This window comes from Furipterus horrens, unplaced genomic scaffold (genome assembly GCF_987537825.1).
Source record: "Furipterus horrens unplaced genomic scaffold, mFurHor1.1.pri manual_scaffold_5, whole genome shotgun sequence".
In the NCBI taxonomy this organism is placed as follows: Eukaryota; Metazoa; Chordata; class Mammalia; order Chiroptera; family Furipteridae; genus Furipterus; species Furipterus horrens.
Window position 1 is genome coordinate 152,106,938 of NW_028327175.1, and position 17,163 is coordinate 152,124,100.

The following is a 17,163-nucleotide window of genomic DNA, read 5'->3' on the forward strand; positions in this document are numbered from 1 at the left end:
GTACACTAAATTAATTATGCTAATATCGGGAAGTGAAAGAAACCAACTCAGAGACAACAATAGGTTCCTGATGACTAGAAACAGTAGGACGACGCCCTCCCGGGAGGAAAGACAGCGCTTGCGCGCAGACTCATTTGGCGCCCGCCTTCCTGCTTTTTCTGAGGCCGCCGTTTTCTTTTTCTTTGGCGCTCAAGCTACTGGGAAAGCCCAGCCCAAGCGTGGCTGGGCTCTGATTGGCTCCTTTGAAAGTCTACGGGTCAACTGATTGGTGGATCCGGGGCCCTTTAGCGCGGAGAGTTTGAAACTGATTGCACTTCCCTTCCAAGCTGGCTCAGGGAAGTTAAGGAAAGAGGGAAGGAGACGTGGTAGCTGCCGCTGCCGACGCTTTCCTTGCGGGGTGATTAGCCGGGTAGAGTTGCTGGGTTCACGGTCATGGCTGTGGGGCTGACAGGGGCCGGATTGGGGGCCTCGGAGGGGAAGTATTGAGGAACCGGGAGGTATTTTGGCGACTGAGCTGGGCAGAGGCGCTTGCGTGGGGCCAGGCCGTGCCTCTGGAGGCTGGGCCCGGCCTTCACCTGGATGGAGCTCCTGGTCTGGGCGTGCGAGCGACGACGGGCCAGGCTTTCGAGAGAGGGGGGTGGGGGGGAGCGCCGAGCTGGCTGGGTTACTCCGGGGAGGGATGGGACTATCCTGGCCTCTGAGTTGCCATCCGGGGTCGCGGTCGGCTTTTGTCAGGAAGAGGCCGCCCACCTGGCTAAGGAGGGTTTTGGGTCGCGGTTGAAGCCAAGTCCGTGCTTTGTCTCGACCGCGCCAAGCTCTTGCGGAGTGCCTTGTGCGCCCTGCCCTCGCTTCCGTGGGTGTAAAGTAAGAGTGTTCTTGGGCCAGGTACCCACGCCAGCCCTAAATCCAGGCGTCTCGAGAAACCGATCCGATGAACTGACTTGTGGGCCTTCTCGGATTTGCCTCTCCGCCTGTGGCCTTACCCACCAGAGCTTTTTAAAAACGTTTAGCCAAGGCATAGAGCCAGAGGGAACTTCGATTTTGTTTTTGTTTTTATTTTGTGCGTGGTGGTTGTTACATATTATGGAATTTGCAAGAAGTAGCAAGTTAAGAAATGGTGAAAGATAGATAAATATGTGGGTTTTAATAATCTTTTAATCAATTTTTATCTAATATTAAGGTGCACAACATACTTCCTCTAAAAGACCTGAAGTCTCGAGGTTAGAGGTTAGGCCACTGGAATTGTACATGTTGCAGCTAGTACAGAGCCCTAGGAGGCATTCCAAAGGCCTAAAGCTCATCCTTCATTGAGAATGGTCACGACGGGAAAATGGAGGGAAGGGTACTTAAGCCCAGCTTTGAAATTGAGTTAGTTTTTAGCTGTTTGTTCACAGGGAGCTCAACAATTTTATTTTGCATTAGACATACTAAGTCTGGATATTGAAGGAAAGCTTATTTTAATCGTACATTGCCATTCCCAAGAATTAAAAATTTTTGAGATTAGCAGTCATGGCCAGTGTAGTCCAATTTTGGCATTTACAAAAGATGATTTATCTCTACTTATTTCCGGAATGATTTTGAAGATGAATGTGAGAAATAGAACTTAAGGGTCAGTTATTCAGTGACCTTTATATATGATCTTATCAGTGATGAGTGTTAGGAAATCAAGGCAATTATGCTTTGGGCTTCTAGAGTTTCATTGGGAAATTTACTGAGGCAGTCTGGAGTGGTTTCAGCATTTCAGCTTTTTTTTTTTTCCCCTACCATTCTTTGTGATTCAAATGTTTTTTTGTGGTTCTTTTTACTTTGTTCTTGCGATTGTATAGGGTATAATTAGAATTTTATCTGCGAAATTGTACCTTTTCTTTTAGGGTGCTAAGTGATACTTCCTACTCTTTCAAAAAGTACCTTGAAAGTCTTGATCATGTTTGTGTATGTGACTGCTAAAAACAGGAGAAAGATGGAAGGAAAGTCACTTGAGCAAGTTTAAACACTTATGATTTTAACAATTTTTCTCTAAACATTATTTATTTATTTATTTTAGAAAGAGGAGGGGAGAGAGAGAGAAAAGTACTTATTTGTTGTTCCACTTATTGATGCATTCATTGGTTGATTCTTGTCTGTTCCCTGACCATGGAACTCCATGGTATATCAGGCGGCGCTGTAACCAACTGAGCTACCTAGCCTGGGCTTTTTAACAGTTTTTCTAATAAATCAGTGTGACCACATTTTAGCTCCCTACTTAATGTCTTGAAATTATCTTCATAAAATCATAAAACAATAAAAATTCAGTCAAATAACATTATTTGTTGAAATATCTGAGTATAACTTTGGCACGCAATGATATGCTCCTTAGAAGGGTCATGTAAGAAAACATACTTCTAGTTTTTGTTTGAGAAGGAGAGATAAGTTGATGTCTGAATTTGAGGGTTTATTTGATTTGAAGAAGCTAAATCACTGGAATAAGATACACAAGTATTTCTTATCTTTAAGGAGCTAAGAAATTGTGGGAAAGTCTTATTGCATGAGTAAATATTTTAATATAACTAATACTTATGGAAAAGTAATACTGCACTAGACACTGGAAACTTTTACATATAGTATCTCATTAATAACTCAAGATTGCCCTTTGAATTAGTAGTGTATAGTCACATAATTTTTCCTCTCATTTTAGCATCTACCATAACTATTGATTGACTATGGAAGACTATATCAAAGTAGAGAAAATTGGAGAAGGTGAGTGCTTTATGATATAAAAGTTTTAAATTATTTAAGATGCTATAATATCTGTGATATGAACACATGCAAATATTAAAATCCAACCTTTAAAGTGTCTTACACTACTAATGTACATTAATATGTATGTTCTTTGAATAATAAACACAAAATTAACAAAATCTGTCCATATTTCAAGAGAAGTGAAATTATTCTGATGACTCCCTGACAACCTCCCTCCCTGGTAATATTATATTCTAATAAATATTTGTATTTTGATAAGACTATTGATGTCTTGTATATGTTTTGGGAGGAGAATTATGTTAAATTTCATAATATACTTTTAGTTACCTACAATTGTTTTTAAGATAGTACTTTTCTTTTTTTAACCTAAATTTTCTGAACTGGTTTCAATAATCGACTATTAAACTAATTTAAGTAATTTTTTGTTTAGCTACCTTAGGTTGAAATGATCTGTTATATGTACACGTTTAAGCTATTTCAAAACCAATGATATATAATCGGTCCCTATCTGTAGTAATTTCATTAGAATTTTTTTTAAATGTTGAGATCTATATGGTATAAATGAGGGATAAATATCCCTTTGGCTGTTCTTCCCCTTCTCCTACAGAATATCTTAAGTTTTATATTGGAGTCTTGATATTGACATCCTAAACTCTTTAGGGACAAATGATATAGTTTATACAAAATAATTTGCTACTGGAGTCCAATTTATGTAGGTTCTGTGTGAGGAGCATTTTCAACCATATTTTTGGTGTGCTCCAAAACCCTGCTTGTGTAAGGAATACTTGACTAAAAAGTCAGGGGAGGAATACTGGAAGGAATCTAGTAAGATAGTAATGACATGTTTGGGTGGTGGGTGGAGTTGGAGATACGTTCTTTTAACTTAGAAATTTTATATAATTTGTTTCTGGAAGAAAAAATTTTATTGCACCCATTTAACTACAAATTTTGCTACTGAGTTAAAAATAAGCTTGATTAGCATGTCTAAGGCAAGTAATTTGTTATTGATTCTTAGTCTTTTTTGAAATAGCTTTTTCTACCTTTGTAGAAACTGATAAAAGCTATAGAATAGATTTCTCCCTAGAAGAATGCACTCTAACCACTTTTGAAATTATACTGATGTCACAGAAAAGTAGCAAAAGCTATGCAACAAAATTTTACATATATTGGGTTGGCCAAGAATTTTGTTTGTTTTTTTGTAAGGTAGCTCTAGTAATGCTTAGTTTTCTTTAACTTCATTCAAAACGATTTTGTTAGATTATATCAGCATGAGTTAAAAAAAAAAAAAACTTACGAAAATTGGCAAATTTTTGCGTAGCAATTTTAATATTGAAGATGGAAGAATATATGTAATATTGTTGTCATACTATGCTTTATTATTTCAAGAAAGGTAAAAGCGCAACTGAAACGCAAAAAAAAGATTTGTGCAGTGTTTGCAGAAGGTGCTGTGATGGCTCAAACGTGTCAAAAATGGTTTGCGATGTTTCATGTTGGAGATTTTTTTGCTGGTCGAAGCTCCACGGTCGGGTAGATCAGCTGAAGTTGATACCAATCAAATCGAGATATGGAGAACAATCAGTGCTATACCATGCAGGAGATAGCTGATGTACTCAAAATATACAAATCAATAAAATTTTTAGTGAATAAGAAAAACACATCTTTTTATTTCACGGAAAAAACTAAAGAGACTTTTTGGTCAACCCAGTAGTTAAGGAGGTTCAAGACCTCCCTAAAATTTCCAACCCCAGTTTAAAAACCACTTATCGAGGAAATCACGTATATCAATTTAGCTAAGTAATGCATCTTTTATTATTGCCATTTCCATCCCCAGATCCTTTATATTGACATTGTTGCTTATTGTATGAAGCCCAAGATCAGAATCAGTATTCTCATCAATTTCTGAATGGGTGTGAGGCTTTTCTACCACATGGTAAACAATGTGACCTTGATTAGACTTAATAAACACTTAATATTTTATCCCCATTCTTTTCTGGATGAGAATTATTGACCATATATTTGAGATGCGTAAAACACCATTTACAGAGTTTTCTGGAAGTGGTACAGTGACTCCTGTTAATATTTCCCAAACCCAAATCTTTATGTTGTACTTTATACCTATCTTATTGTCAAGTAGGATATTTGGAGATAAATTTCAATTTGCGAAGATTCTGTTTTCTTCTCTAACATATACTGGACAATTACTGGTGATTTAAATGTATGGAAAACCTTTGATGACTGCATGAATTTTATTTCTCAATTACAGACGCAATAGGTTGTAGTTACCCTTAATTTCTTTCTGGAAGTGATGAGGGTGTAATTGTGTACGGTGCTTCCTGTCTGGACACAGCAGATATTTCTATCATGTAACACCTTATGGGATTCAGTCATTTTTAAAGATCTTTTTAGTTTGTGGAGAGGTGTCACAGAGTAGGCATTAACTTTGTCTATTTCAGGTACCTATGGAGTTGTGTATAAGGGTAGACACAAAACTACAGGTCAAGTGGTAGCCATGAAGAAAATCAGACTAGAAAGTGAAGAGGAAGGGGTTCCTAGTACTGCGATTCGGGAAATTTCTCTGTTAAAAGAACTTCGTCACCCAAATATAGTCAGGTACGGTACAATATCTGGATTTAAACCATTGTCTGCATGCTATTTAAAATGTACATTTCAATGTGGAAATTTTTCCATTTGCTTCATTTTTGTGTACCCTACTGAGTGGGATAGAACCAGACTATTTTTGGTAATTGAGGACCCTGGGCATAGGAAAAATAGACTGTTAAAAGCAGGAACAGAGTTAGAGGAGCTTGCCTCGCGGAGATTAGTATTTGGGGCTGAGAGATCAAGGTGAACTCGCTGTGGGAGAAAGGAAGACCTTTGCACTGAGCTTTGTCAACTCTTACTCAGGGCCAGAGGGCCCTTAAAGATCCCTTAATCAGAGTCCTAACACAGTGAGCTAGGTCAGATGAAAAAAAAGTTTTTAATTTTTTAACTATGGGATGTTGTTTTGGGGTGGGTTGTCTTTCTAAAGGTCCAAGTTAGGATTTAATTGAATTTTGAGGGGCGGGCAGAGATAGCAACTGTTAAGGTCAGATACTAAAATTTATTTCTGTAATTTATCTCAATAGAAAGACAAGCTTTGATCAACAACTAGTCAGCCTAGAAATGTTTTGCAATATAAGTGGTTTGACAGCAACTCCCTATATAATATAATACAACTTAATTTTCAATTTCTGCCATGAGATTTCTTTCTCAAATTTGTGTTTAGTACTAACTACTAGGGAAGGTTTTCACTATTAGGGAAGCTACCATTCTCTTCTTTCCCAAAATAGTATGTATTTGTTGTCAGAAAATATCTTAAAACCTCTGTGAAATTTAGGGAAGTTATGTTATAAGAGAGGTGAAAAATGTTTATTCTATATTTTTTTATATAATGGTTTTGTTTTTTAGTCTTCAAGACGTGCTCATGCAGGATTCCAGGTTATATCTCATATTCGAATACCTTTCCATGGATCTAAAGAAATACTTGGATTCTATCCCTCCTGGTCAGTTCATGGATTCTTCACTTGTTAAGGTAAGAAGTTTACCTGACTATCAGTATTTATTCACTGAATGTAAAGAGCCTACTCTATGTAAGTGCCTGTGTTCTGTAGGAATATGCTTGGAAAACGTGTTAGAAAGTAGAATGAGGAAGAAGAGTTTCAATTTCCTCCCACAGTCAGATTAGATTGTTAACAGTTAACATTTTATTACTAGATAGTACTTCTAATTATAAAGTGAAAAATAGTGTCTGAGAAAACAGAACTAAGAAGTATGTATTATATTGTTGGAAACAAAGATATTCTGGTCTGTATTTGGTTGTCAGGCGTGTAAAACAAAGTAACTAGGCCTGGGGCAAAGTGGTGGTGGGAAGTGGTTTTAATTTTTCTGGTTTTGAATATGTTTTGATTAACTGTACATATTATGTTCTGTTAAACTATAAATGTGTACGTAATTGTTTAAACAGTAGTGAAGTATACAAAGAAAAAATGTCTTATTTTTAATACCAGCTTGAGCAAACCACTCCTCCAGGTGTATAACAAAACACCTACCTCTGAACTACCAAACAGCATTTTCTGATCATTGTGTCTATTTAAACATAATTATAGTGTCTTCTTTGTTATTTCCTTTGGAATCTGACCAATGTCTCCAAAGAGGAAATAAATATGTAAAGATAAAAGATAGAAAAGAAAAAGACCAGTTTTATTCAAGTTAGGCATGGAGTTGCTATTAGTGTATAGGGCAAAAGTTTGAGAAACTTTCTGTACAGAATGCTAACTGACTTGAATGAGGAACCAAAAATAAGTGAAGGAAGGCAAAATAAGTTCAGTGGCTATAGTTGTGTCCATAAGGTGAATATCTTTGTCTTAGGTGCACAAACATGATATTGCATATAAATGGGCTTTCCAACTTTCAAATGCTTCTTGTTAATTTTAAAAGCCTGGCAGCATTTTGGTAGTTAAGTTTCACTGCATTATAATTTTGTCTTTCTTCAGAACAAACCCACCAAGATTACTTAGAAAATCATTATGTGTTATACAGTTAATTTTCTAACATGTTTTCTTCTTCCAGAGCTATTTGTACCAAATCCTACAAGGGATTGTGTTTTGTCACTCTAGAAGAGTTCTACACAGAGACTTAAAACCTCAAAATCTATTGATTGATGACAAAGGAACAATTAAACTGGCCGATTTTGGTCTTGCCAGAGCTTTTGGAATACCTATTAGAGTATATACACATGAGGTGTGTAGAATTGTGTGTTTTTGGTGCTGGATTGTCTCCTTTATTTTTTCTTTGAGTCAAGAAAGAAATGCTCAAAAAAGAATTTGACTTTGCTAGCATGTTTATTGCCTTAGCTTCAAATTTACCCTTCATTTCATGTTATGTAAAAATGGAACTGGTACCTTTCTATTTATTTATGCATGCATGCATGCATGTTGGCTGGCTGGCTGGCTGATGAAACATGCTTTGTCAGCAGGCCGTGCTGGAGAACTATTGCAGAGGGGAGGGATTTTCCTTACTGTAGTTTTTAGAGTTCTCATTATTTCTTATCAGTCTCTCATTATTCCAGTCCTCTGTTACAGTTAATAATCTTTTATATTAAACTTTCTCCATTCAATCACCAGGTGGTTTCTCTCTGTCTCCTGATTAGATCCTCTCTGATACACAATCAAATTGATTAAAAGACAGGTTTTGTTGCTTAAGGGGTACTGTTTCAGATACATGTAGGAGTTACTAAATCATATTTCATCAATATTATATTGTTGACTTGGCATTTCATTTGTTATTCTGGAGGGAAAGGGAATGTTGAATTGTATAGTATAGGATTATAGTCATGTGTTGCTTAATGTCTGGGACATATTCTGAGAAATGCATCTGTAGGCCATTTTGTTGTTGAGCAGACATCATAGAATGCACTTACACACAACCCTAGGACCTACTATATATTAGGCTAAGTGGTATAACCTGTTGCTCCTAGGCTACAAACCTGTACAGTATGTTAGTGTACTGAATACTGTAGTCAGTTGCAACACAATGCTATGTGTCTAAATATAGAAAAGGTACAGTAAAAATACACTATAAAATTTTTTAAACAGTTCACCTTTATAGGGTACTTAAGATGCTTGCAGGATTGAAAGTTGCTCTGGGTGAGTCAGTGAGTGAGTGGCTAGTGAATGTGAAGCCCTTGGACGTTACTTGTGCACTACTGAAGACTTTATAAACACTGCGCACTTAGAAGGCTACACTAAATAGTTTTTAAAAAGCATAGTGTTGCACTAACATTAGCATGGCTATGACTTCATTAGGTGATAGGAATTTTTTAGCTCCATTATAATCTTTGGGAACCACTGTCGTATATGTTATTCATTCTTGACTGAAACATTTTTATGTGGCACATGTCTGTATTAGGAAACTGCCTTCTTGGAGTTGTCTACCCTGGAGCCCAAAGACTTTCTCCAGATCAAAACCTATAGCAGTGCTTATCTGGTTAGATGTCTTGGCTTCTTTTTATCATCACTTTATATCATTTTCCCATGGCTGATGCCATTAATCTCATCAACTTTAAGTTAGAGGTAATACTGTTACCATTGTGATGAATTATATACACTAAAATAATAGACCAGCTCTAGACCCCTAATAAACTGTTATGACTTACTTGTGTTTTTAGCATGTAAGCAGTACACGCACTTTGTTCAGTGCCACCCCCAAATCCATTACTCATTATCAAATGGGCTTTTAAAAGCAAAAAGAAAAAACTTTAAGACAGTCAAAGCTTTTTTGACCCACACTTTAATGGTTTGAAAAGCAAGAAAAGACTTGGTATGCTTTTTATCCGCTTTTTCTTTTTTTCCACCTTAATGAGTAGAATTCAGAAATAAAATATCTTCCATTTTAATATTTTGTGTATGGTTAATTTTTTAAACTGTTAGCAGAGGCCTTCTAAATGACAGTTGTAATGAAATGTAAATGTGTACATTTAGGTAATTTAATGCATCATTTACTCAATATGAAAATTTGCCCTGTAACAGGTAGTAACACTTTGGTATAGATCTCCAGAAGTATTGCTGGGGTCAGCTCGGTATTCGACTCCAGTTGACATTTGGAGTATAGGCACCATATTTGCCGAATTAGCAACTAAGAAACCACTTTTCCATGGGGATTCAGAAATTGATCAACTCTTCAGAATTTTCAGGTATTTTTGCTTTTTACTTAAGCTGTTAAAAACTTGAAAGGCAACATGAATATAATAAGATTATATTATGCTTTAATAATTTCTTGTTTTGCTACGGCTTTTAGAGCTTTGGGTACCCCCAACAATGAGGTGTGGCCAGATGTGGAATCTCTACAGGACTATAAGAATACATTTCCCAAGTGGAAACCAGGAAGCCTAGCATCCCATGTCAAAAATTTGGATGAAAATGGCTTGGATCTGCTTTCAGTAAGGAGTGCCCTTCCTACTGTCATTGATGATTCTGAATGTTCTCAGTCTTTTCTTTTAACTGGGAAATGGGAAGAAAACTAACATTTAGTGAGTTAGGCAAATAGTCTGTTATCCTTATTGCATTACGAGCTCCATTTCAAGTACCAAGAAACCTGAGTGGTTTTGAAAAGAGAATTAGCATTAGTTCTTTTCATTACTATTATTATTTTTATCTGATGGATAGCTACAGATATTCTGAGGTCAGGGTTAATATACCTTTGTTGTTTAGGTTGCTGACTTGTCGCTTTCCTAGATAGAGATGTTTCCCTTATTGCTTGGTATTTTTAGTATCAAAGCCTTCATGGGATGAGCTCCCATTTCTTACTTTGTACCTTCTTTCTATATCAGAAACATTAGGTGAAGGCCTGGTGAAGTTCTTGAGAATGTTTCCTGTCTATTACATTGCCATTCCCAGCTAGCAGTTGTTTTCTTTAGAAACAAGACAAAAATGCTCTTAGGATTAAAAAAAAAAGTCTTAGGCTTCTGGAAGTTTGTTTTAGAACAGTGTTTAAATATTGAGCTTTTTGAAGGAAGTAATTTTTAATAAATCTCCAGTAAGTTGATTCAAGAAAAGACTGTTTTGGCAGGTTATTAAACATAGTAAAAAATAATCTCTTGCTACATCATCATATACATCTTCTAATTCGTCTTTGAGTACCTTTCACTTTATAAATCATTGTGCCACCAGATTCAGCCCAGGTTTCCCAATTGTTTGCAGTGGAGTCCAGAGTCCTTTACCTGCTATTTAATATTTTGTATATCAGTATTGTTGATTTGACATAAAAGGCCTTCGATATTCTGGGCCCAATCTATCTTTTTTAACTTTGTAATTCTTAAATACAGAGAATTTCACTTCAGTTACCAAAACAAAAAATCAAATACTGCAAATCAGTCTTTAGTCTAGCCACTTTTGGCATCTTGGACTGGATCGTTCTTTGTTGCTAGGGTGCTGCCCTGTACATTGTTATAAGATATTTATCCTAGCCCTGTGCCCTGGAGATGCTAGTAGCATGTTCCCCCCCTTGTAGTTACAAACCAAAACGTCTCCTGAAGGGCAATCTCTCCCACTTGAGAACCATTGCTGTACATTGAAATAGAGATGGATTTAAAGTTTAGCTTTATTACTCCTTTGCCCTGTGAACTTGGGCAAATTACTTAACCTGGAGCTTCCATGTCTTAATTTGTAAAATGGAACCATTACTGTACCTTTTGTTGTAAGGATTAAGTAGCATGGTATTTGCAAAGTACTTAACATAGTGTTAGATACATAATAAGAGCTCAAATGGTAACTAGACAGTAGAGGTACCTCTTGTCAGCATGTTGTTTGATTTTAAGATTAATATTTCTTTAAGATAAAATTTAAGGTCAATATTAAACTTGATCATCTTTTTCTGGTGATATATAAATACTAGATTGATCCATTTAGTGACTCATTGTAACTGTGTTTGTAACACATTGCACTCTGGTTTGGTTTTTATTTGGAACTTGCTGGAAGCTACATCAGAAACCACTATATATTTAATTTCCACCATTTCAAAAATGTTGTAAATAATTCAAATTGCCGTTTAATTATCCAAGAAATATAATTAGATAGCTTTCTTAAATGTATGTCTTGGTTTTAAAAGTATTTCTGAATGCTTGTGTCTTAAATCATAATTTATGGCAAAAAGGTAATTGAGGTATCTAAAATTTAAGAAATAGGTTATTCTAGAGCAAGAGGGTGAAGTATGAGGATTAGACATTTATGTGGTTTGCTGTTGAACTCATGAAAATATTCATTTAGTAGATTTTCATTAAAATTAGCTTATGACTTATTAGTAGAGAAATGCAGGCTCTATGGAATCCTTCTAGTGGTTTATTTCTTAAATAAATTAAAACCTTTTTTCTTTTTCTTCTTTCCCCTCCAGAAAATGTTAGTCTACGATCCTGCCAAACGAATTTCTGGCAAAATGGCCCTGAATCATCCATATTTTAATGATTTGGACAATCAGATTAAGAAGATGTAGCTTTCATACAAAGAGTTTCCATGTGTTGTGTGAAGAAGAGATAGTTATATTTTACTGTCAATTCTGTTATTGTCTTCTGTATTTTTGTTTTCTTTGTTGTAAAACTTAAGCTGTACTTCATCTTCTAACTTCAAAAGTTGTAACTTAAAATGTAAATATTGTTCTATATGAATTTAAATATAATACTTCTGTATATGTGTGTAGATCTCACTGCAACAACTATTTGTTACTATAATAAAACTATAATTCTAATATTGATGTCAGGAATGGGAAAATTTTGAGTTAGCTTAAATCATATCAAATCTTAAAACAGTTGGGTTTTTCCTGTAGTTGGAACTATTCGTCGGCAGCCGTCCGTCTCGAGAGACGATGGTGTAGCTTCTTAAGAGTCTATCTGCACCGCCGAGAATGGCTGTGCAGTCCGACTCGGGAGTGACATGGTATCTGTCTCCTCCCGTGTTGAATCGACATCTTGTGATGACGCTGAAGCTACAGAGCCTGGGCAGGGTAATATGGAGGGTCTGCTGTTGCCCATGCAGCAGACCCCCCCTCTCTTCGCAGCTGAAGGGTCCAAGGGAAAGACGGAGTCGATACAGCTTGGGTTCAGGTGCGCCGCAGGAGTTGCCGGTGTTGACTACAACGTCAAACCGCCTTAGGGACTCCGGCTCCGGATTTTCTGTCGGGGTTTACTCCCTTAGCCTTTCCCCTGAAGAGGTATGCCGCAAGGCAGCGGAGGTTTTTTGGAGTCAGAGTTTTCCTTCTCTAAACTAGTTGGAACTATTACAATTTAGGAAAGTGTGCTAATTAAGTTCAGAGTTCATAATGCTTTGAAGTATTTGTATGCTCTGGATGTTTAGCTTTTCCTGTCAGTTTCTTGCCCTGTGTTAATTTCTACTGGTATTTCTATTTGTAATCTAAATATTTAAGCATTCAGAATGAGAAAGCTGCCCAGATTTGAGAAATAATGCTAAATTTATAGAGGTTTTTTAGTAACTTATAAAACTAGCTTTAGAGTATGCCAAAGTTTGCTAAGTTTTATAGTTAAAGATCAAAGGCTGCCCATAGCAGGGGAGGACAGTTTAGAGAATTTATGAACTATCCTATTTTTAGATAGGTTATGGAAGTTATTTGTCTAAGTGAATTCTTGTGCCTTGGTCAGAGGTAATAACTATGCAAAGGAGTTGTTTATCGTGGCTTTCAATTCCGACATAAACATGTCAAAATTTGCAAATCAAGTTTTTATTAGCAGCCTTCTTAGAAGGTTCAAGTATTTGTACAAGTATTTAGCAAAAATCACTAACTTTGGGAATTGTTTAATAATGCTCACTATGATTTTATAAGCAGCCTAATTTAGATTAACTGTTATAGCCAAGAGAAATGTCTGTAAATATAGTTTTATCATTTATAGTGTGCATCTTTCCTTTGACATGTATCCTCTATTTTTTCCTCTTGTTTACCTATGTCTAGAACAGGCATTCATGTGTTATTGTATTGATCCAGTCACCAAGTTGATTGGTAATGTAATGGGTGACCTTTACGTTGTCCTGTAATTTTTGCACTCTCTAGGGGAAAGTCTATGAGTCACTTTGGCAGTGGAACTTAACTAGAGTTTTGGTGGCTTTGTTCTAAGTCCTTTGGTGGAAGTTAGCCTGCAGTAAGAGAATGCAGAGCCTTGGATATGGAAGTAATTTGGGATCGTTGTGGGTAGTTATTAAGAATTTATGATGGGAATTTCGTAAATGAAATCACAAAAGATTTGAGACGGGGAAATGGCAAATGTACAGCCATGTTTTTCTTAACCTACAAAGTGAAGGAGAAGGATCTGTTTTTCATGTTGGATTGCAACCCCCTTAGTGGTTTAGAAGCAGCATTAATCAACAACCTCCACCACCACCACCACCACCACCACATGTAGAATGGAAACCAACAGCTTATCTGATATAATTATTTCTTGGCATTTTGGTTTCAGTAATATATAAACGTATAGTGTTATGAATGCTTTGGGCCTGTGGATTTGATAGAAGCAGCATGGAACCTCACTATTGCTCCATGAACATTAATCTGAAAAGTCAATAATGTATCTATTTAGAACCTACTTTGTGAACCAGGGCAATGAGATGGTAGAATATCAGCATCAATTGCTGTAATGAGTGACCTGCTTTTTCTGTACATATTTGTGTAGCCCTATGTAAAGTATGTCAGCTTGAGTAATGGGGTGAAAAGTTACTGAATTGGGTCCTCGTGCATATTTTTAAATAGGCTTGTGTTATAGTGCTGATTAATCTTAAAATGAAACTTGTCTCTGGGTCAATTGTTCTTAAATCTGATATGCACTGGAAACATCTGGGACTGACTCAGGTTCTAGCTGAACAATTCTGAAGTTGTGTGTTAGGAAATGTATTCCAGGAAGTTATTTTCAAAAGTTCCCCAAGCTGATTCAGATGTAGCCTAGTTATCACTATTTTTTGGAAAGCTGAACAACTTGGACTTGCGTAAAGTTTTAGTTGTCTTAAAACTTCATGGTATCATGCAATGTCTAACTGGTTCTATTTGTTTCAGCCTGTACTCAGTGAGGGGAAAGGACTGTATATTTCATCACCAATGTGATTGCTGGAGCATACACTGAAGATAGCTCTATCATGAGGTTCTCCCTAGAGTACAGAGGAGGGTTTTTAAATCTAGTTCAGTTTAAATATACAAGCAGTAATGGTGCAGAGAAGTTGAAGTGCTTGAGATTTGAGTGCTCTATTGGATGGAACAAACTTTTACATTAGTTTCTTTAGCAAACTAATAGGTCAACTTCAATCTCTGTTGCAATAGTTGCCATATTCAAAGGAATTTGACTTTCCGTAAGACCATAGGCTCAGTTTGCATTGAGGACAGCAAATTAGTGATTGTGGAATGAAGAGAGTTGTGGGTATTATTTAAATAGGTTTGTGGCAAGGTGGATAGAGAATTGAATGACAAGGAAGTGAAGGAAGGAGGGATAGAGAATAAAAGATCCTGATGAAGGAGAGTTCTTAAAAATAGCAGTGGATGAAAGAAGGTGAAGGGATTAGCCAAAGAACATGCGTGTCCCGTGGACAGAACAATACAGATTGCCTGAGGCAGGTGTGGTGGCTGGGTGGAGGTGGGCAAAGACAGAGTGGGGACAACTAATAGCATAAACAATACAATAAAAAACGGAAAGGTGAGATAGTAATGTTATTGACAAAGGAATTTTCAGTTTGTCATAGTATAAATATCAAGTTTCTAAGAAAAGGTTCAGGAGAATATAGTCATGGTTTTTGAGAAAAGGTATAATGATTGCATTCCTTTAGAATGCTGAAAGTCTGGTTTTCAGACTTGTTAAAACAGGTTTCTGGCCCATTTCCAGAGTGATTCAGTAGGTCCTGTGTGGCCATGAATATGCTTTCTGTCAAATTCCCATGCATTGACGCTGATGGTCCAGCGGGCACGCTGAGAATCACTGCATGGTTAGTTTTCAGGAGTTAGAGAACTGAACAGAAGCTCAGTTAGCCTGTAGAGGGTGCACTGAAGTGCAGAAGGAGGAACTGACTTAAAGGTCAGGCATACACTTAGAGGTTGAACTGGAATTTGAACCTAAGTCTTAATTTTTCGGTGTTGAGAAGAATGGTATAATGTAAAGATTCCAGGCTTTAGAATTGAAGAGATTAGGGCTTGGTTCTCAGTTCTGCTATTTCTGCCTGTAGCCTTGAGTAAGGCACTTGGTGGCTCTTGGGTCCATTTCCTCAGTTGTATAATGGTAATAAATGGGACTTCTCATATAAATATGATTGTTATTAGGAATGGAGATGGGGTTGCCAGGCATTCTGCATGTATAAGACATAACCTATCAGGGGTCCCCTAAATGTGCTTCTTTCAAAACATTACAAAAATTGGGCAGTTAGAGCTGTTATCTGCCACATAATTGGAGCTTAAATCTGAAATTGCAACACTAGTTGAGGAGTATAGGTAAAGTTCCTGGCACATGGCACACAGTCATTTTCCCCTTTGAACTCTCATTTCTTATTACCTGTTAAAGCCCTCTCTTACTAAATTATAAGTCCAGTGAGGGCTAGGGCCCTGGTATTTTGTTTGTTATTGTATTTTTAAATTACAGTTTACATTCATTATTATTTTGTATTCTAGGTGTACAGCATAATGGTTAGACAATCATACTTTACAAAGTGGTCCCCTTAATATTTCAAGTACTCACCTGCATCATAATTATTACAATATTATTGACTATATTCCCTATGCTGTACTTTACATCCCTGTGACTTTTGTGACCACTTTTGAGATCATATATTTGTCTTTGACTTATTTCACTTACCATAATACTGTCTAGGTTCATCCATGCTGGACCTAGATTTTATTCTTTTTATGGCCAGAAAATATTCCATTGTATGTGTGTACCGCAACTTGTTATCCACTCATCTGTCGATAGGCACCTGGGTTGCTTATATCTTGTCCATTGTTAATAAGGCTGCAGTGAACATAGGGGTGCACTTATTCTTTTGAATTAGTGTTTTGGGGGTTTCTTTGGATATATACCCAGAAATGAAATTACTGGGTCATAGGCAGTTCCATTTTTAATTTTCTGAGGAAACTCCATACTGTTTTCCATAATCTGCACCAGTCTGCATTCCCACCAACAGTGCATTAGGATTCCCTAATAGCCAGCCATTCTGATGAGTGTGAGGTGATATCTCATTGTGGTTTTAATTTGCATTTCTCTGATGATTAGTGACGTTGAACATTTTTTCATATGTCTGTTGGCCATCTGTATGTCCTCTTTGGAGAAGTGTCTGTTTAGGTTGTCTGAGGGGCTATGTTTTGTTCTTTAATCCTCACAGCCCTTGGTCTAATGCCTCAACCATTACATGTGATTCCAGTTCTTTAAGGTTGCCCACAAGTAGTGTCCTTTCACCTACAAAAATAATTGAATGTCTGTAGTAAGCAGCCACTATACTTTATATACATTTCCTCTCTATTTCACAGCAACCTTGTAAGGGAGAGGGCATCTTTATTTTACAAATGATGGTACTATGATTCATAGAATTTAGGACTTGCCAATGGTAACAAGCGTAGTAAATGCAGGAGCAAGAACCTGCCTGGGGCTCTTTTTAACTTCAAATTGTTCTCTTTCCATGGCATCACATTGATTCCCAAGATAAACCCACAAAGAAAACGTGTGTTTAGTTTTAAAAGCTTAAGGAGAGAGAGCTGAAAAAGATAGGCGGTCTTAAAGCCAACACAGCCCAGATGCCAACACCACAGGCCTTCAGACCCTGTATTAGCACTGAGGCTCCTGACTGAAAATCAGAAACCTCTTCCTCAAGGTTGAAAGGACAGTCACCAAAGAGAGAGTTTTCAGTCCAGTCCATTTTCCTATTT

General features: G+C 36.8%; 1 protein-coding gene across 2 annotated transcripts; it reads left to right on the top strand.

The window, feature by feature from the left end:
- The first annotated feature begins 312 nt into the window (after positions 1–312).
- On the top strand, positions 313–11,956 carry CDK1 (cyclin dependent kinase 1). Of its 2 annotated transcripts, none has more exons than XM_090278068.1 (8): positions 313–409; positions 2,675–2,736; positions 5,193–5,349; positions 6,187–6,310; positions 7,348–7,518; positions 9,306–9,469; positions 9,574–9,715; positions 11,665–11,956. In XM_090278068.1, exons 2-8 carry the CDS (start codon positions 2,700–2,702, stop codon positions 11,761–11,763), a joined length of 894 nt encoding a protein of 297 aa, XP_090134194.1. In that variant the 5' UTR covers positions 313–409; positions 2,675–2,699; the 3' UTR covers positions 11,764–11,956. The 2 variants fall into 2 exon arrangements, with proteins under 2 accessions (XP_090134194.1, XP_090134195.1); XM_090278069.1 differs by having other exon boundaries at positions 316–397.
- The last annotated feature ends 5,207 nt before the right edge of the window (positions 11,957–17,163 follow it).

Coding starts and splice junctions, on each gene's coding strand:
- CDK1 (XM_090278068.1), top strand. CDS start 2,700: ATGGAAGACTATATCAAAGTAGAGAAAATTGGAGAAG. Junction 2,737..5,192: donor AGTAGAGAAAATTGGAGAAG/GTGAGTGCTTTA, acceptor TGTCTATTTCAG/GTACCTATGGAGTTGTGTAT. Junction 7,519..9,305: donor TTAGAGTATATACACATGAG/GTGTGTAGAATT, acceptor GCCCTGTAACAG/GTAGTAACACTTTGGTATAG.